Consider the following 21,097-nt stretch of genomic DNA (forward strand, 5'->3'; position numbering starts at 1 on the left):
AATTTGAATTATACATGTGAGTCAATTTTTGGGGGGGAAGGGATATGGGGACATTGCTAATGAGTTTAAAGCTCAAACTGCTTTTTAATGAGACAAAGAACAAAAAAGTTAAGAAAGAAATTAAATAAATTGTGATATCATTTTCATAAATAAAAATATAGACATATTTATTCACAAATTGCTTTAACCTTATAAACAGTTTTAAATGCCAATGCAATTCCCTCTGGGATAGATCCTAGTATTGGAAGAAAACTATGCCTTAAAATAACCACATTCAGGGGCTAGGGATGTGGCTCAAGCGGTAGCGCGCTCGCCTCACATGCGTGCGGCCCGGGTTCGATCCTCAGAACCACATACCAACAAAGATGTTGTGTCCGCCGAGAACTAAAAATAAATATTAAAAATTCTCTCTCTCTCTCTCTCTCTCTCTCTCTCTCTCTCTCTCTCCTCTCTCACTCTCTCTTTAAAAAAAAACACATTCACAGACCCTCAAGTAATAATAATAATAATAATAATAATAATAATAATAATAATAAGTTACGTGGGGAGGATTTCAGGGTTTTGAAGCATACTTGTAATATAAGTTACTTGAAAAGCCATCATTGGAGAATTTTATACACTGTCTGAAGATATATATATATTATATTATATATAAAAAGTGTTTATGGGTTCTGTAGTGAAGGTGCACAAGTCGAATACACAGTCTATTTTTTCTTGAATATTTTTTGTTTTAGATGAACACAATACCATTAGTAGTTTGTTTGTTGATTGGTCTTTTAATGAGGTTCTGGGTGTTCAACCCAGTACTTCACTCATGCTTGGCAATTACTCTACTACTGATCCATAACCCTAGTCCCCAAAGTCCTTTACTTAATTTTTTTTTTTTTGGCAGGAGTGTATGTGTGTAGTTCAGGGGATTGAATCCATGGCCTTATATAAGCAAAACAAGCAGTCTACTGACTAAGCTATATCCCCAGCCCTGATCTGTAGTCTTTTAACAATGACAATGGAGCAGCCTGTCATTCAGATGGATTCTACACCCACTTGGCTCAGGCTGGAGGCAGTGCCTGAAGCCTTGACCAATCAGTCTCTTAGGTGAGAACCGTCCAATCCTCATGCAGCTGGTGATGAGGGGGCGGGTTTCCACAATCTTCTGTTCCCTTGGCATCTGGATCCCATCATTTTTTCAATCTTTTTGTAGGCTTCGGTCCGGGATCCAGAGCCCAGGTGTCTGTGCTATGCAGAATCTGAAAACAAATCACAGGGAGAACGCTGAGAACCCTGAAAGCCAGGAAATGGTAAGTGTGCCTTGTTATCTTGAGACTGGGTATGAAGGTGGCTTAAAGCTGACTGGAGTGGCAATGGTGGAAATTGGCAGTCATAGCTAGGGACTCCTCGTGGTCCTCTCCAGAATCTTGTGACCAGAGGGTCTCTGTGGGGCAGCTTATCCTTCACCTGCCTCTGACTATTCTAGTGAGGCTTAGATCAGCAGTTGAAAACCTGGGCATTTCATTCCATTGCTGTATGGTGTTTTCAGCTTCTTTCTAAAGCCATTTGTGGACTTCCATGTGCCATGAGTCCACCATGTCTCCAGATTGCATAGTGAAGACTGAGATAATTACCAGGAGAGAACCCCAAATCCATTTGTTGTACTCATGCATGAGATAGGCTATTGATTTTAGGGCTTGTTACTCATGAGGGTTTGTTTGTTTAATTTTTTTTTTGTGTGTGTGTGTGTGTTTCTTTTTGGTACCAGAAATTCAACCCAGAGGGGTTCATTCACTGATTCACATTCCCACCCCCTTTTTTATATTTTTATTTAGAGACAGGGTCCCTTTGAGTTTCTTAGGGTCCCACAAATTTGATGATGCTGGCTTTTAACTCATTCTCCTCATGAGTCCTGAGATTTTTAAATGTAGGGGAAGCAGTATCTCAAATCAGAACAAAAATCTGAAATCCAGAACTTCAGCTTAGCTCTCCATAGGTCTAAGAATAAACCCCTATTTTTCTAGCTCTCTGTTCACAGATCCAAAACTAGGGTTTTCTGTTCACAGAAAAACTATATAAAATAGAATAGATAATAGAATGACCTTGTAATGTGTATAATGGGCCTCACTCAACAACACCTGGAGGCTAAATGGAAGATATGTTAATGAGCACCATTAAGGCCTATTTAAAATGTAAAAGACCTTGAAGCCCACTTGTGAGAACACCTTCAACAAAATCCTTTGTCCCAGGGGTGATTCCTGATTGAATTTGAAGAAAAAAGGATGGGTCACACAAAGAATGAAAGTGAACCCATATGGTAGTCTGTAAGCCTTTTCCAAAGCCTATACTAAATGCATTTTGCTCTGTGTTCTGTCTAAACCATTGGTAAACTTCTGAGATGGCACACCAAAATGAGTTTTTTTTCTGATATCATTCCTCATACCACATGGTGGGATTGCTAATTTTTAGATTTTTTTCTTTAAAATTTATGAGACAAGCACCTAGATTCAATTGGCAAACTAAGAAATTTTGGCTTATATCAAAACTCCACTTTCAGCATTATCAATCATTATTTTCCCAAGTTTTATTTCAAATGGATGCATCATTTATGTTTTTCTACAAGAACTGAAGGACATTTTTTAAAAGATTTTAATTTATCGTTCTGAGATTTTCACATGAGAAGAAAGTAGAATAAAATTAGGTGACATTAAAAAGAATGAATCTCTCCTAAATGAGGTTTATGTATCCCAAATAAGAAATTTTAAAAACTGTAATGGGAACTTAGTTCTAAGTTTTAGAATATCTGAAACAAGGTTCACAGAGATATCAAAAATTTTGGAGTATTTACAAAACACTACTATCTAAGTCTTGCCTTCTAGGGACCAGTTTGAATTTTAAGTGTGTAGCTTCTGAAGGGATGAACTAATTGGATGCTTTGCAACTGGAAGGCATTTTCTGATAAAATTTTTATCTAAAAGGTACTTCATTTGTTTCATTTTATTAGATACTGTGAATAAAGATACAATAAAAATAGACAAGTGGCAATATATTTAGCAAAAGGATTCCAATCCCTTTACATAGATACCCAGAGTTATTATTAGTGGATTGTATAATTTTTTTAACAAGAATTTTTATTTATATGTTTACATTTATGTAAATACTAAAGATTAACCCCAGGACACTTTCCCAGTGTGCTACATACCCAGTATCCAACACTTTTATTTATTTATTTATTTATTTTTGAGAGAGGGTTTTACTGAGTTTCTTAGAACCTTGCCAGGTTCTTGAGGCTGGTCTTTACCTTGAGAATAAACCCCTAGTTTTCTAAATCTTATCCTACTAAGCCACTGGGAGTACAGGCATGTACAACCTTGCACTGCTACCCCAAATTACTAGTGGATTATGTGGCATTTTTATTTTGGGCTTTTAAAGATCCCTAACACTTTAATAAAAAATATATATTTATTAAATTTATATTGTCACCAATATTTTTACATATTTATGTGCCCTGGATTCCCTATTAATTATGAGATATTTGCTTGTTTTTTTTTTTTTTTGGTTTGGTGCTGAGTATTGAATCCAGGGATGCATACCACTGAGACACATCCACATTACTTTTTATGTTATATTTTGAGACAGGCTATCACTAAGTTGATTGGAGCTTTGTTATGTTAATGAGGCTGTCTTTGATCTAACCATTCTCCTGCATCATTTTTCATAGCTTCTAGAATTTCAGGCATATGCCACCATACATGACAATTTTAGATTTTTATAATAGTCATTCCAACAGCACTGCATAGGCTGCAGAATATCTATTTGATTAATGCATTAAATCCCTGAGGCAATTTTATATGAAGTAGCCAGTGTAGGAGTGTTGTGTAAAGATTAGCAAGGATTGTGGAATGTAATAGACATTATTATCTAAAGTACATATATGAAGACAGGAATTGATGTGTACATACTTTATATACAAACAGAGGTATGAAAAATTGTTCTATATTTGTAATAAGAATTGTGATGCAATATGCTTCATGTATTTAAAAAACAAAACCAAAAAATAATTTCTTTATATGTATTGCTGAGAATAAAACTCAGTGCTTTCCACATGCTGGCAAAGTAGTCTACCACTGAGACACAACTCCAGCCCATGTACCCAGCTTTTTATACCCTCTTTGTATTAATCAGAAAGAACTTTAAAAATTAAAATTCCATTTATATTACTTTTCCTAGTATAGTATGTATTACTCACTAAACTTATTCTTAGTATTTTTTAAAAAATAATCTAATGGATGATTCTTATTTTTTCCAGAGATTATTTTATCACTTATTTAGGGCTTGGTGAAGGGTCTTCTTTTTTTTCAGAATATGGATGTCATCTATTATCTAATGTGTCCATGCTAAGTGTGTTAAAAATAATGATTCTAAAAGTTCAAACAACCCACACATTTCCAAGACTATAGAGGAAAGGGAAAGACAATATTCACAACCAAGAAACCATTTCCCATGGAAGCATAGTATCAGTGTCCAACTTGGATTGTAATCCAGATCTTTCAGTGATAAAGTTGTTTAAAAACCACAACCATAGGTTTTTGGGATCCTCTAAAGTACCCTGAATGGATTTAAGTCATTTACTCTCCTTCAAAATAAAATTTCTGCTACCTACTTAAAAAATAAAGCACTATGAATGAGAAAGGTGAATGAGACTTAAGTTCTGTGGAGGCACTGAGGTTGACCTTTAATTATGGTTTATAAATAGTCAAATAAGAAGGGCCTTAGAGTAGTCTCATCTTTTCCAACACATGATAGGGAATATTTAGATGAACTGACATGAAATAATGAAAATGCATTTCAGGGAAGTGATATCATAGAAATTTTCAGGGTAGAATATTAGAAATGTGGGAAAAATATATTTATATGCATATGCATTTCTATAGAAAAAAAATAAGTGATAAGTACATGAGTATGAGGGTAAATTCAGTGTGCCTCATGCATTGTAGGTTGAAGGTAATGATAAAGTAGTAACTGAGGAGATCCAGAACTGTGTAATTGTGGGAGACATTAATTGCAATTTAGAAAAAGAAAATATAGTTAAATCCCTTTAGATTTGCCTCTGTCCTCTGTTCTTCTTATGAATTTGATTCTGTCAAAAGAGATTATGTGGGTATGATTCTCTCTGAATTTATGTTTTCTTTTGTTTTTTTAGGATTTTGTCAGCTATGTCATGTAAAGCCCTGTCTTAAATTCACTTGGGAGGCTCTTTTACCACCTGTTCTGGACTGCAGAGCAGAGACCCATCTCACTCATTCTGTGCAATGAATTGACTTTTGTCAATCTTTGCCAACAATGGTTGGAAGAACAAGCATATTAGAGAGTCTTTCATATCCTATAATATGGTTGTCAGACCCTGTGGGGTTAAAGGTTTCTACTTGCTATGTTAGAAACATATTCCCTATGAGAAGGGCTTATCTATATATTTTTTTTCTGTTTTGGAAGCCCAACGAACACAGAAGAGAAGCATTTGTGGTCACAAACAAAGGAATGCCAGAAGCCATTAGATGTGAGAAAATACAAAAAACATAAAATCTCTTAGAGCTTTTAGAGGTTAAAATTTTATTTCTGTTTTATGTAAGAAAACTAAAATTTCTCTTTGACCTGACAATATTTTGATGTTTTAAATGTGCTTGGAATTTCTACCTGTGTTTTGAATTCACCTATGCCTGGCTATCCCTTACAACCCTTTCTAAAACCTTACTGGTGCCTCATAAATTCTGACTCCTGCTGAACCAAATAACAATTCTCTCTAAATCTCAGTGGTTGCTCATATATTCTAATGTCTGGAGCTGAATTTATTCCCTACCTTGAAATGTTAGCCATGTAGATCCTTAACCTTTTTTCTGCCTTTCTATTATTATTATCAAAATCTTGTTAGCTGTACGTACCCTAGACACCCACCTTCTTTGTAACTTTTTGTGCTGTAAAACTTTTTTCTTAAAGATCAGGGGGATGATCTCTAGCATGGGATCTTGTAAGAGACAGTCCTGGCCAGCTTTTGTGTACACAACACAATCTTAATTTAATTTGATTTAAAATTGGAGTTGGTGGTCTTTTCTATGTGCTTTGGTCCAACATTAACGTTTTTTTTTTTTTTTTTACTTCACTGTAAATAAAATCAAAGAACACAACAAAACTCCTGTAAATGAGCCAGGTGCATAATAATTGTCATTCTTTACTGAAAGCATAGTCTTCGTTATAGAAATGATTTAAGCTTAAAAATTAAAACATAGCTCAAATATCAAGGGAGTTAAGGAGATATAATTTTTTTTCTTTCAAAATATAGGTGGTAAAATAAGACAAGAGAAAATGTGAAACATAAATATAATAAGTAATAGGCAAAAATTATCACCAAAATATTTGTTACAAAAAAATCATATCTACAGAAATGGTTCAAAAGAAGCAGTCTTTTTGTCAGGAATAAACATTTGGACAGGAATGGAAGTTTGGTTCTCTTTTTAAGTAGTTTTACTCATAGTGAATAATCTTTACACTATTTCTGCATTTTACTGGTTGGAATTAATTATAATTCATATATCTGCAAAACAGGTACTGAATGCAGAAAAATATTATTGCTCATGTTTAAATCACCTACATTATTTGATCTTTCCATTTTTAAACCAAAAATCTGCAAAAAAACATCTCTTAATAAATATCTCTATCTCTGTATATTAGGAGCAACTGAATTATAAACTTTGCTTTGAAAGCTTATCTCTTCATGTACTTAAAGTCTATGAATTTGCTGCTTTGCATTTAGGTATAATTTTCTATGGTGTTCTCTAGTTATTTGTGTGTCTGTGCCAAGTTTTATACCAAGCTCTTAGTATGTGCCTTAATTACTCTGTGTAGCAATGTAGGATCCATGTCTTATTTGTGACACTTTGTTCCCAGAACTGTGTCTAAAGGGAAATATGTACAAGATGATTATCCAGAAAAATATCTATCTAATATTGTATTTTAGTTTATATTTATATATTTATGTATACATATTATTTTTATTATTTAGAAACACACTGTGGTCTGAAACTACAGTAATACTAGTGTATTTTAGCTTGAATTTGTTGTGAGAAACAAACTAAAAAGACTTTTCTCTTTGTTGACTCGTGATTTCTGCAACCTCAGGAACCTAGTGAATAATAGCAGAAATAAATAAGTAACTCTGTAGTTTGAACCAGAACCATCAAACTAGATGATGTTTTGCTTCTGCTTTCTATCTTGATCATCAGCAACATACCTTTAAATTTACATGGAACACTGTTGGAATTCTGTTCTGTTAGTTCTTCTAAAAAATCAATGAAAATGAAAAATAATGCAGGAAAGAAAATAATTAATTTCAAATAATTCATTTATTAAAATAAATAATGTTTTTTCATATTACCAAAAATTCTGAAAAGTTAGAAAAGTTAAAAGCTTTAGAAATAGCCTAAGGCAATTTCTCTTTTGCTCAGGACAGTAGACTATATCTCCAACTCATTCCTCTCTAGAATTGGACTGTGTGCAAATATGAAAAAAAAAGTGCTAAGATGCCTCACATGGCTTATAAGTTTTAAAATCCTGAAAGGAGCTCAAATCTGCCATTTTTCTACTTTACAAAATACAAAATCTTGAATTTGTATACTTAACAAACATTTGCAGAAGTGTAATTCAAAATGACCTAAAATGAAAAAAAAAAATCATTGAAGGACTGAACATGAGGGACTTATAATATTGAAGCCCTTATATTAAATGTCTATCATTGTCAGAATTTTCCATGTTTATGTTATCAATATATTAATCAAAATTTTTATGCATTTAATAACAAATATCTTAGTTCCTATTTTACTCAGTCTTTTAATAAATTAGTAGTAATTAATATTAATAATTTAATGCTCATACTTGTTAAAGTATGAAATATATACTTTAAAAGCTATGGCTATAGCAAGTGAAAAATCCAGCCTAATATGTTTTTAAGACTGAGCGCCATCTCATCACAAAGGCATGAAAAGTTAATTTCTGCTTCATTATAAATTACTGTGATTTGTAAACTTGCTTGAAAGGCCTGCCAATGCCTTGAACTCACCCATGTCTAGTTTTCCCTGATGAGATAACAACCCTCCCTGAGACTTTAGTGATGACTCATAAATTCTGGCTTTCCCTGACCAAATAACACTCACTCTGAAACTTTAGTGGTGCATCTTAAATTCTGATGTTGTGATCTAAACTTACTCTCTAAGTGCTGAACCATTTATACCATTAACCTACTACCTGCCTTTGTATTACCCTTGTCAAAATCCTGTTATCTGCGTAAAGTTCTCAAGACAACATTTTGTGTTATAAAACTGCAGTCCTAGAGAACTGGAGTGCTGTCTGCTTTTCCCATGGGTTTCGGGAGAGACTGTTATGCTCGAATTCAGGACCCCCAAAAGACCACCAGAGCCGAAGACCCGATGTAAGCAGCAAAGAGGTGTTTATTGCGAGCTAACTCAGTCCTCCACATGCAAAGCAACTTGTGGCTTAGAGGCACTGAGCCCAGGGTTTGCAGCAGTTTTGTACACTCTTTGTGGAAGGCAGGTACCCCCCATACATCATAGCATCTCTTAGCAAATCATCACACACCTTGGGGAAATCGTAAACAACTCTAAAACATGATTAGCACATTCACTGGTGGGAACAAGTTGGGTAAGGGTGATTGGTTAGTACAAAATGGGGATTCGTTTGAACTGATTGGCTTAGGCCATGAGGGGAGTATCTGCTGAATTTTATGGTTTCCCAAAATATTATCAGCCACCATAAACCCCTTGGAGAGTCATCTGGCATCCCAGGTATTTTCCCTGTCTCATGCTGTTTTGTGGCTGCTAGGGGGTTGCTCTGGGTCCCCACCTAGCCTGACTGAGTCAGGGACACCAGGAACAGCAGATCTCTCCTGTTATTTGTAGAGAAACAACTAAGCAGGATGGGTATGTGCCTAGGAATACTCTGTAGGTCTTTCCAAGGACCAAGGTCATGCCCCCTTCCTTGGACAATCTTTGCTCTTAGGTAGAGGCTGGTTTCTCACTTTGTACCTTATGTTTTTTTATGCAATTTTTAGCTGTAGCTGGACACAATACCTTTATTTCACTTATTTATTTTTTATGTGGTACTGAGGATTGAACCCAGGGTCTTGCACATAGGAGGTGAGCACTCTACTGCTGAGCCAAAATTACATCCCATTATGTGTTGTTTTTATTGGGCATTTTTACTTTAGGGGGTTTCTTTCCAGTTCAATCTGTCACCTAAAAAGAACAGAGATCAAAAAAATTAAATAAAATTGGATAGTTATTGTCATTATTTTATATTAATTCCTGAATAATATACAAGCATATATAATCTATTAACTGAAATGACTTTATATGTAAGTTTAAATGAAAATGTTCTGTTGGTTGGGTAAGTTCCTACTTATGGAAAAAACCTTGCCTTAAAATAACAGCAGCCTGAGGCTCTGGGGTACATTTCTCAGATTAAAAAAATAAATTCTAGCCCTTATTCATGCCTGGTTTGGATAATATTGCCTGTCACTCAAAAAAAATCTCACTTCTCTCAGATTCAATGTTCATGATCAGAAGCCCTTTCTAATCAAGAGCATTTTGTGGGAACTGTCCAATCCTGTGTGTCATCAGGGAGGAAGAGCTTTCACTTCCTGAGTCCTCCATTTTTGCCATTTGTAGTCTCACACTTCAGAGTCACAGGTTGTTCTGCTGTGCAGGAACTGAGGATCCCAAGTAGCCCTACTCCTGTGAACCAGGAAATGGTGAGTGTGCATTGTCCTAGCAAGGGAGGCTGGGGAGAAAGACTATTGGAACCACAAGACTAGCTGTGTTGGAAACAGGAGCTAGCAGATTGGTCCTCTGGGCAGTCTCTGTAGTCTGCAGGCTTAAGTTCTCCACTGGGCCACTATGTCCTCAGTCCTACTGGCCAACCAGGTGGGGAACATGTCAGTGGCAGATACCCTTTGTTACCTTCCTTATGCTCAAAGGGCATCCTCAGCATCTGCATAAAATGCTATGTGGCAGGTGTGATCCTGTAGCTCAAATTCTGGAGATTGATAGGTGAAATAATTATCAAAATCACATTTCCAAAGGCCATTTTCCTGCAGGAGAGCAGCTGTCATTTTGGGGTAACTAATTTCCTCTTGACCTAGCTAATTTTCATTTTGGCATTCTTTTATTTTTACTTTCTTCATTATTTTGTTAAAGTTAGGTGAGGTCAGGGATACTGTACTACTTAGCCATATCCTTGGTAGTGAAGCCAGTTTTACAGATAGGTAGTTAGTGTAGTTAGGTAAATTGGGTCTAATATTCAGTAAAATCAAGAATGAACACCACATTGAGAATCAGGGAAAAGGGAATTAAAAATGTCCCCAAGGTCCTTAGCCCATCCCAAAAAAATTTTAATGAAGCAGCCCCCAGCAAACATAGAGATGCTAATCCAAAAGCCCTACCTGCCCAGATTACTCTTTCAGCCCACCTGTGCTGCACACTTTTGGCCTTCCCACCTATATTCCATCACTGCAAGATAACAGAACAAAGAACAGCAATGTGACAGGAATGTGGGATAGCTGAAGGAAGACTTTAGCTATAAAAAGCTAAAAGACCTTAGCTAAAAAAACAAACAAAGAAAAAAAAAACCAAAAAACCCTTCCATGATTCTACCTCTTGAGTCCCCTTTTTCCTCTGGGGAGAAGTATTTTCTGCTGTCCATTAATAAAGCTTCTACTTTCCACTGTAAACTTACCTTGGTATACTTCTCTGGTGTTATACCTCAGCATTGGTGAAGCAAGGACTATTCACCAGTAAACAGCTCTAACAGGTTTAAATTTATTTTGAGAAAGGTCCTATCTAAGTTGATGACATTATTTTTGTTATGGTTTGATTTATCTAGACTTTGCTATTGCAATAAAACATACAGTTTTTACATACAGATATATTCATATGGGGATCTTATTTATATTTTGATTCTTTGATGATTATTTTAATATTACAATTTCACAATACATATTAATAATAGTTCATGATCAGTTCTTTTCCTGCTCTAATAATTGAAAAGGTTTTTGGCTAAAATTACATATAACTTTTAAGATGAATTTTAAAAATTTATGCTTTGGTTTCTTACTTCATTTAAAGCTTGCTGATTTTTTTTATCATTGCATTATTGTTGTATTTAATAGTCAAGTTTATTTTGACATAACCATAAAACATGGAATATAATTTGCTCCCCTTCAGTATCCAGAAGTTCCCCTTTCCCTATTCTCCTACTTTCTTCTACTGTATATTTATTTATAGTTTTTTTTAAAAATTATTGCTTTGAAGAATACACATAAAAGTAGACTTCACTTTGATATATTCATATTTATACATAGCAATTTTGGTGAGATATATTGTGGGTTGAAGGAAAATTATCACCTTTAAAATGATGAGTTTTATCATCTATGTGTGGGTTGTATAATTCAGTCTTTTATGTGCTTTTTGTGAATTTTATTTTCTCATAAGTTCTACATACTTTGTTTCTAAAAATGTACACATGTGAAATACCATTTGCATAAGGTACCTATGTAAAATTTATACATAGTGTTTTATGCTCTTTTTAAAACTGGATATATTATGAAATGTGACGGGCCTTAGTGATCATTTTTCCTACAGATTATTATTTTATCTCTTCTAAGATGTATATTGTATTGAGCCATGCCCTTGGGCTTCAAGTGTTTGGGTGACTACCATTGTGTACTTATATGTTATCAGGATCACATATGCTCTAAATTCAGTAAGTCTCTGTGATAGGGAGTGTCATGTATATTTGATAGCAAAATAGTTTCCACAAATAGATACTAATTTAAACTCATTTTGAGTTAATGATTATTAATTTGATTTAAATGTTCATCAATATTGCTTAATTTTTCCCATGATAGTTTTTATTTTGTATTTCTTAAATTTCTAAACATTTAGTGTTTTATAGTTAATAAAAATATCTCATGTATAAATTTGCAGTTCAAACTTCTGTCCTTTATATCTTTTTGGCTTAAAAGATGAGAAAATGGATCCAAAAATGCAGCTAGGGATTTATTTCAAGAAAAAGAAAAAAGGTTTAAATTATTTTTTCAAATTGACTTTTTCCTTTCTTCATCATTTATTATAGGTTTCTTGTGTGATTGTGAGGGTAGGTTATTTAAAGTGGATTCTAGGGCTTATCTTTGTTAATTACTACTGGAAAAATGAATAAGAAATTTCTCTACACTATGGCTGCAGGAAAATGAATAAATTTCTTCAAAATCATATGGTAATAAAATTGTTAAATGACATATTTACTAAACATCCACTCCTTAAAATTTTTTATGTAATATTTTTGGCAGTGAATCATGAATTCTATTATCTGGATTTTGAGGTTTAATATAAAATCATATGGAATAAAATTTGCCAATCCTAGAAATATTCATACATAATTTGTTGTTTACTTAATGACTTGTTGTGGAGATAGCAACTAATGAAAATATTTATTTTCAGAAATATTTACTTGTTTCTCTTCAGTTTCTAATAAGCCTTTTAGATTTGTTTCCTTACTGAGTCACACAGGGCCACTGCTGTTTTTTTTTTTTTTTTTCATCTCCAGGCATTTACCCTTCTAAGAAATATGTCTTGTGAGCTCTGTTTCTGAATAGTTTCTTAACATGAAAGGAAAAAAAAAGTATTTATGTTGCTCCTGAAATGTATTCTCAATGCACTCTCTGCAAAATGGAGAGAAAATAATATTTCCCCAGACTGACATCCCTGTGTCAGGAGGTAACAATACATTGATGGTCTTTGAAGAAATTTCATGCAGTTCTGTCTCTGGGTAGTTTTCTGTGGGGCATTTAATTTAAATTTAGTATCCAGGTACCCATATTTTTTCATCTGTACTATGGGAATAATTTTAGATCACACAGATGAATAATGCTCTTCATAGAGGCTATGAATACCTGTATGTTCTGTAGTGCACAGCTGACAAAGCCCCTGGAAGACACTGTGTAGATTCTAATTGGTTAACCATTATCTGCCACTCACATTAATTTTCTTTCAAAAGCTTGTAATATCCTTTTCACTTTAGGCATCCATGTCATCCACATTTCCAAGTATAAAAGTTTGAATCTTTCTTTTCTGAATTCCAGGTTCCATTTCTCTTATGGTTCAATGTGGTGCAAATAATTATGTTTATTTTTGTCTTTCGTTTACACTGTGTTTCTAATAAAAATGTTCTCTGCTTAAAGCCTATGTTTTCCATGTCCAACTATGTTTAGAAATTTGGCATAGAAAATTGCATTTGATAATTCATAAAGGAAAGTTGAGAATCCTTCTTGCTCATGTTTCCCTTCCTTAGTAACTGAACGTGAAATATGCTTGGCCCTGTAAAGGGAGCACCATAACCAATCAGATATATAATAAAAATGTTGATTGTATATTCTCTTCTAAGAATACTCTGTTCAGATACTTGGCCCATTTCTTGATTGGAGGAGGAGGATGATGATGATGATGATGATGATGATGATGATGTTGTTGATGATTTGCTTAGTTTTTTTTGAGTTCTTTATGTACCCTAGATTTCTTTATGTACCCCTCGCACATCAGTGCTCTATCTGATGTGCGAGGGGTACAAAATTTCTTCTAGGATGTAGGCTCACTCTTCACCTCACAGATTGTTTCTTTTATTGATAATAAACTATTGGTTTGGTTCCATCCCATTTATTGATTATTTGTTTTAATTTCTGTGCTATAGGTCTTATTAAGGAAATTCGGGCATATTCCCACATGATGAAGACTAGAGCCTGTGTTTTATTCTATTAAATGCAGAGTCTCTGGTTTAATTCCTAGGTTCTTAATATACTCTGAGTTTAGTTTTGTGCATGGTGAGAGATAGTGGTTTGTTGAACAGGCTATCTTTTCTCCAGTGCATGTTTTTGGCACCTTTGTCTAATATATTATAATCAAAATTTTGTGGGTTAGTCTCTGTGTCCTCTATTCTGTACCATTCGTCTTCCAGGTTTTTTTTTCAATGCCATGCTGTTTTGTTACCATTGCTCTTCAGTCTAGTTTAAGGTCTATTATAGTGATACCACCGGCTTCACTCTTCCTGATAAGGATTGCTTTAGCTATTCTTGGTCTCTTATTTTTCCAGATAAATTTCATGGTTAGTTTTCCTATTTATATGAAGAATGCCATTGGGATTTTGATCAGAATTGCAGTAAATCTGTATAGTGCTTTTGGTAGCATTGTCATTTTGATAATATTAATTCTGCCTACTTATGTATAAGGTAGATCTTTCCATCTTCTATGGTCTTTTTTGATTTTTTTTCTTTAGGGTTCTGTAGTTTTTCTTGTTTAGATCTTTCACCTCTTTCATTAAGTTGCTTCCCAAATATCTTATTTTTTTGAAGTTATTGTAATTGGGGTAGTTATCTCCATTTCTTTCTCAGAAGATTTTTCACTAATATACAGAAATGCTTTTGATTTATGGGTGTTAATTTTATATCTGCTACTTTGCTAAATTTATTTAATAGTTCTAGATGTTTTCTGGTGGAGCTTTTAAAGTTTTCTAGGTATAAATCATATCTGGCATTTGCAGGTAAATGGATAGTTTTGGAGAAGATAATGCTAAGTGATGCTAGCAAATTCCAAAAAAACATGCCAAATGTTTTGTCTGATATAAAGAGGCTTGCTCATAATGGGGTTGGTAGGGGGAGTATGAGAAAAATAGATGGTTTCTAGATACAGAAGAAAGGTGGGAAAAAAGAAAGGGGAAAGGGGATTAGCAAGAATGGTGGATAGAGTTCATCATCAAAAATACTTGTATGAAGACACAAATTGGTATCACCATACTTTATATAAAACCAGGGATATGAAAAATTGTACTCTATACATGGAATAAAAATTATAATGCTTCTGTTGTCATTTATTTAAAAAAATAAATAAAAATATGAAAAATTGTTTATAAATTATATACATTAAATATGTGCATGATATATAGAATATATATATATATATATATATATATATATATATATATATATATATAGCCAAGCCTATTTCCTGAATTTTTAAAAATCAATTAATTTATTAATTTGTTCTAACTTGCTATTAGAGCAGAATGCATTTCACTTCATAGTGCACAAGTAGAGCACACAATTTTATTTCTCTTATAAAGAAACAATAACTACAAAACCCATGTAACTCTACTTTGTGTAGAAAATATTTCCATCTCATTCCACCATCTTACCTGCCTCTATACCATCTCCCATCACCTCCCTCCCCTTTGTCTTATTTAAAGTTTCTTCATTTCTTCCATGCTACCTCCCACTTCTCTCATTGTGGATCAGCATCCAGTTAGCAGAGTAAATATTAGGTCTTTGGTTTAGTGGATTGGTTTACTTGCTAAGCTTAACATGATATTTTCCAACTCCATCCATTTACTTTCCAATTCTATAATTTTATTCTCTTTTAATGCTCAGTAATATTTCACTGTGTTTATAGACCATATTTTCTTTATCCATTCATGTATTGAAGAGCATATAGATTGGTTCTATAGTTTACATATTGTAAATTGTTTTGCTATGAACATTGATGTAGATATGCCACTGTATTATACTGTTTTTAACTCTTGTTGGTCTAAACTGAGGAGTGGAATAGCTGGGTAAATTTTGGTTCCTTTCCAAGTTTTCTAAGGAATCTCCTTATTCTTTTCCAGATTGGTGTCACCAATTTAGAGTCCTACCAAGAGTGGAACAGTGGGCCTCTTTCCCCACATCCTCACCAACATATATTTTCCTTGTATTTTAATAACTGCCATTCTGATTGGAGTAAGATTAAATTTTAGAGTAGTTTTGATTTGCAATTTTTTTATTTTCTAGACCTGTTGAACATTTTTTTATGGATTGATTGATTGTTTATCTTCTAAGAAGTGTGTCTCTTCATTTCCTTAGCCCATTTTATTTATTGATTGGGAAATTTGTTTTTTGGCATTAAGTTTTTTAAGTTCTTTATATATCCTGGATATTAGGGGTTCTATCTGATGTGTATGTGGTAAAAATTTGTTCCCATTCTCTGGTATCACTTTTTACCTCACTGATTGTTTCCTTTGCTGAGAAGAATCTTTTAAGTTTGAATTCATCCAATCTAGTGACACTTGTTTCTATTTCTTGTGCTTTAGTAGTCTTCCTAAAGAAGCAAAATTTCAAATCTCCTACCTGGAATTACAGGTGTATGACATAATGCATAGCAAAACAGTTCATTTTGATTTCAAGTACACTTTCTTAAGGGGCTTTCATCCTAGGAATTAAAAGAAAATGTTATAGACAGACCATTGGGTCTAAGGACATGTCATAAAATAAGGACTATACCATTAATCAATTTAAATAATAGACTCAAATCTTTGGATCTGTGGAAAAAAGAAACACACACACACACACACACACACACACACACATACACACACACACACACACACACACAATCACACACCATACACTTTCTGGTTAAATCTCCCTACCCTCAGGACAGTTTCTCTGTAGTTTTTTATATCTAAGGAGAAATATTGGTTAAAAAAATGTATCTTTCACCTGTAGCACAAAAAGAAGTGGTCATGTCCTTCATCTCCTGAACTCAGGAAAATCATAACTCTCAAATATGGTTTTGTGAACTGAGATTTTTTGGAGTCTTGACATAGTTTTGAGGGTGCTGTTTCAAAAATTTCAAAATTTCTCTTATACCATTGGTATTGGATTCCTAGAGATCTCACTAAATATTCAGAACAGCCAGCTGCATCAGAGAAATAACAAATAAAATTCTCCACTTTAGTAAATCTCTGATTAGTGGTTGTACAATTAATATTTGAGGATTCCCTTTCTTAATTACCATAATTTTCTCATCTGAACTATATGTATAATTTATATCATGATATAAAAATTACAAAATAAATATATTTGTGGTAATGCCTGAGTTTTATATTGTGTTTCATAAATGTGGATTGTATACACTTTTTTGAACTTAAATCATTTTTTTCTGCAGAAGCAGGTAATGGTATCTTTGTGTTCCAAAACACCACCTACATGATAGTCTACTAACTTTCATTTCAACTTCAATTACATTACAGACTGTGCAAATGTTCATGTGGTCAATGTGTTATTTATTTACCTATTCTTATTTCAGGTACTATTAACATTCAGGGATATAGCCATTGATTTCACTGAAGAAGAGTGGGAATGCCTTCAACCTGCTCAGAAAAACTTATATAAAGATGTGATGTTAGAGAACTATAGAAACTTTGCCTTCCTGGGTAAGTTTAATTTCCTTTAAAAATTTTTAATTAATAATTATTATTTAATTTACTTCTGTTGTATCTTCTGGGAACTTCTGTATAAGAATGAGTTTCATATTTGTATTTCAAATAAAAAAGGGCATTTTTAATACAGATATTTTACTCTTTAATATATATTATTTTACTCTTTAATCTCTCACTTTCTTGGTGTGCTATACATGCTTCACTTTAGATAAGTAGTAACTAGTGTAATTTAGTGATGTAAACTATTGTAGCCTACACATAGCAGGGGGCACAGTTGAGGCGTTCCAATGGAGAAAACTAAACTAAAAAAATATTGAGAGAGTAGTTATTCAGCAGAAAAAAATTCCAGAATCTTAGGTCTATTTCTTTTGATTGTAATCATTGAACACATAGTGCCCTACATTTATCACATTTTCAAATTCTTTGTAGTCCTCTGTTTTCTAATTTAGTATTGTCCCAGTTTATTCAGATTAACCACCCAAACTTACCTTTTGTTGTGAGGGCCAGCATGATCTGTTAAAAATCTTCTTGTGAGAAAACCTGTAAAGAAGCAAACAGAAGAGAGACACACACACATTGAAAAGAAAAAAAAAAATAAAAAGAAAACCTGGCCACTCCTTCACGGCTGAACATAGTATACCCCAAAATTACATAGCTTCTATTACCATGACTACATTCTAACCCAGTATTATTTTAACCCCAAGTGCTAGCTAACCAAGATAAGGCAGAGTTAATACAAACATAGAGTCCCTTCTCCCTAAGTACATTACCACAGAAACTAGATAGTGAACTTGTATAGTTGTCGTAATAGCTTCAGGGAGAAACTGCTGGGCATTACTATTGTGGGACTCAGGGTGCCAGTTACCATCACCCCACACTTTCCTGTCTATTTCCAAGGTCAGAATACCTACAGCCCCCCTCCATTTTTTAAGGCCTTTTGAATAAATAATATTACTTATCTCCTTAATGCTGGTGGGGGGCAAAAAATTGGGCAGGAATATACAACAGCAAGTACAAACATCAGTAAACATCCACCTATAAATATGTTTTGATCCAGATGAAATTGTGTAAACATGAAGTTAGCCAATCCAAGAAGTCTAAACATCCATGATTTTGTTGGACCTTATTAATGATATCTTTAAGTTAATCTAACTCTTTTGAAATAAAATTACTATTATCACTTAAATTGAAGAAACACGTTATTGAACTTCTCATATCCTTTATGATGTTGCAATAACAGGCAATCAATTGCAGCATGATTGTCAAGTATGGCTTGACAATGTTTTTGTTCTTCATTAAGCATATTAATGGCCATGGAGGCATGACTAATACTTTTTTTTTTTTAAAGAGGAGGTGGGGGGAGAGAGAGAGAGAGAGAATTTTTTTTAATATTTATTTTCTAGTTTTCGGTGAACACAACATCTTTGTTTGTATGTGGTGCTAGGGATCGAACCAGGGCCGCACACATGCCAGGCAAGTGCGCTACCGCTTGAGCCACATCCCCAGCCCTAACTAATACTTTTTATTATAGCATAGGCAAGTTTCATAGTAGTTTTGTAAGCCCATAGAGCTAATCCAGGGAAACCAACTAAGGAGAATGATAAAGCAACAAATTATGCCTTAGAGAGAAGATTCACTGAATCATCACAGTTTTTATCAAGAGGAATAAACATTTTATGAATAAATTGTGCAGGTGACCTATTAAATACTATGTGGATGGTAAGGACACAGTTATACTGCTAAGACAACAATAAATACCATGAGACATTTTTGTAGGTATGTAACAGTTTCATCCAAGTGAGTCAAGATATTGTAATGGGTTGTGGAAGTCCAGGATCTGACAGTACTGAATTTCCCACAGCTGGTGTACATAAACAGAGCAACGTTGTTATTAAGACCAAAGCATGTACAGAGTTTTGTGTGATTTTACCAATCAAAGCAGTAAGAAAGATATTTAGAGTACATTCTAACCTCATTTTATCCAACATCTGTTGAGCTGAGGCTGTTAATGGTTTTATATCCCCACAAGTAACTGAAATTATAGTATGTTGGGTTTCTCTTTAATGTTTCTACTCTTTTGAGGAGAATGATTATTCTCTTGTTTGGAGGGACTCTTCTCTTCCATAATTAAATGAAACTTAGGAATCAGCTTGTGAAGTCCCTGATGCACATTTATAATTGCTATATCCATGCTTCAAGCTAGAGTCCAAACAGGACATGTTGGCATATGTTTAGCAGTCTATGATTTTCCCCATGTGATCAAAGGCATAGGACCATGTCAGGCTGGGTCATGTGGAAACTTATATATTACCTATTTTTTATTTTTGGTAATGGCTGTTTGAGAATAAAATGTCTATTCAATGCAGATGACCAATTTTGAGTATTTAACTTTATGTTGTATATTGAGAAGATTAATTGTAAATAAAACAATATATAATGAATATAAATATGAGAGAGGCTAGATCTTTGTTTGTTTCTGTTTTAAAAGGCAAGTATATGGATACAATTTTCACACTCAAAAAAAAGCTTGTCCAAAAGGATTATGAGAAATTTCATAATTTAAAACTGTATCTTATTGATTAAAAATTGTGCAAAATGATAAGATGTAAAGGCAATGGAATTATCCATCTTTAAACAAATAGGGCCTCTAGGAGCATATTATGCTTGGTTTATTTTCATGCTCTCTGCTGGATCTGACTTGGCAGTTTCTTTTTTAGATTCAATTCTGTTAGTAATTTTTTTTGTTTAGTGTTTTGCAATAATGCATTGATAATCATATATATTTTGAAGTGAAAAATTCATTATACTTATACTTTGTAAGTTGTTTTCTATATTTCTTATTATTTTCTATTTTTATTAATGATTTAGTTTCTAGATCATTGCTTTTCATTGTGGCATACTTGGATTCTTTTCATACTTTCTCTCTCTCTCTCTCTCTCTCTCTCTCTCTATATATATATATATATATATATATATATATATATATATATATCCCACTTCTCTTTATATAATATATACTATATAATATATACTATTATTATTTAGTTGTAAACATATTTTGTCTCTTAAATTGTTATAAGAAATATATGCAGGTCTTTGCATTGAGTGAAATGTGGCAGGCAGACATTAAATTGCAAGAGCATTTGATTCACATGTGGAAGTCAGAAATTTAGTGAGTAAAATTTTTCTCACCAGGTACTGTGTTTTGTGTAGGGTTGATATTTAGTCAAAGTCACATATTTTTATTTTATTGAGCATTAGAGGGTAAAGACTTTTGTTTTACCACATGGTGAGTGTATAATGTTCTTCATAAACACTAATAAAAGGAATACAATACCTTGTAAGAACAAAACTGGTAGGTATATGAAACAATGATTGTGTTAATTCATTTTTTGTGTTAATTCATTATATTTAGTCATTTTACCTTTTATATATATAGTATAAAATACCATGATATACTTAGGAAATAAACAAAGGTGTATTTGTCAATGAAAGAAATCATCATATCTCACGAATTTAAAAATATAAAAATTAATTTATTATACTTGATTGGAATGTGTTGACTTCATCCAAGTATTATGGCCATAGGCTATACAATGTTTCTATAGTCTTTTAAAATGTTTTTATGGAAAATATTATAAACATATATGTGTATATTTCTTAGTAAATTTTTTGTTCATATTTCTTTTTAAGTGTCCATAGCCTCTTTACCCTTGTTGAATATTTGTGGTATTATCACTCA

The 21,097-nt window shown here is 33.3% G+C and overlaps 1 protein-coding gene across 1 annotated transcript in view; it reads left to right on the forward strand.

The window, feature by feature from the left end:
* Positions 1-1,006: 1,006 nt before the first annotated feature.
* LOC308635058 (UDP-glucose:glycoprotein glucosyltransferase 1-like) overlaps positions 1,007-21,097 on the forward strand; it is a gene marked incomplete at both ends in the record, with an annotated part of 64,906 nt that continues 44,815 nt past the window's right edge. Inside the window, 3 exons of the mRNA XM_081269322.1 lie at positions 1,007-1,095; positions 8,364-8,467; positions 9,723-9,805. Coding sequence (XP_081125448.1) covers positions 1,007-1,095; positions 8,364-8,467; positions 9,723-9,805 — 276 coding nt within the window. The remainder of the gene's footprint in view (positions 1,096-8,363; positions 8,468-9,722; positions 9,806-21,097) is intronic.

Source organism: Spermophilus citellus, assembly GCF_964194105.1.
Source record: "Spermophilus citellus genome assembly, chromosome: 16".
In the NCBI taxonomy this organism is placed as follows: domain Eukaryota; kingdom Metazoa; phylum Chordata; class Mammalia; order Rodentia; family Sciuridae; genus Spermophilus; species Spermophilus citellus.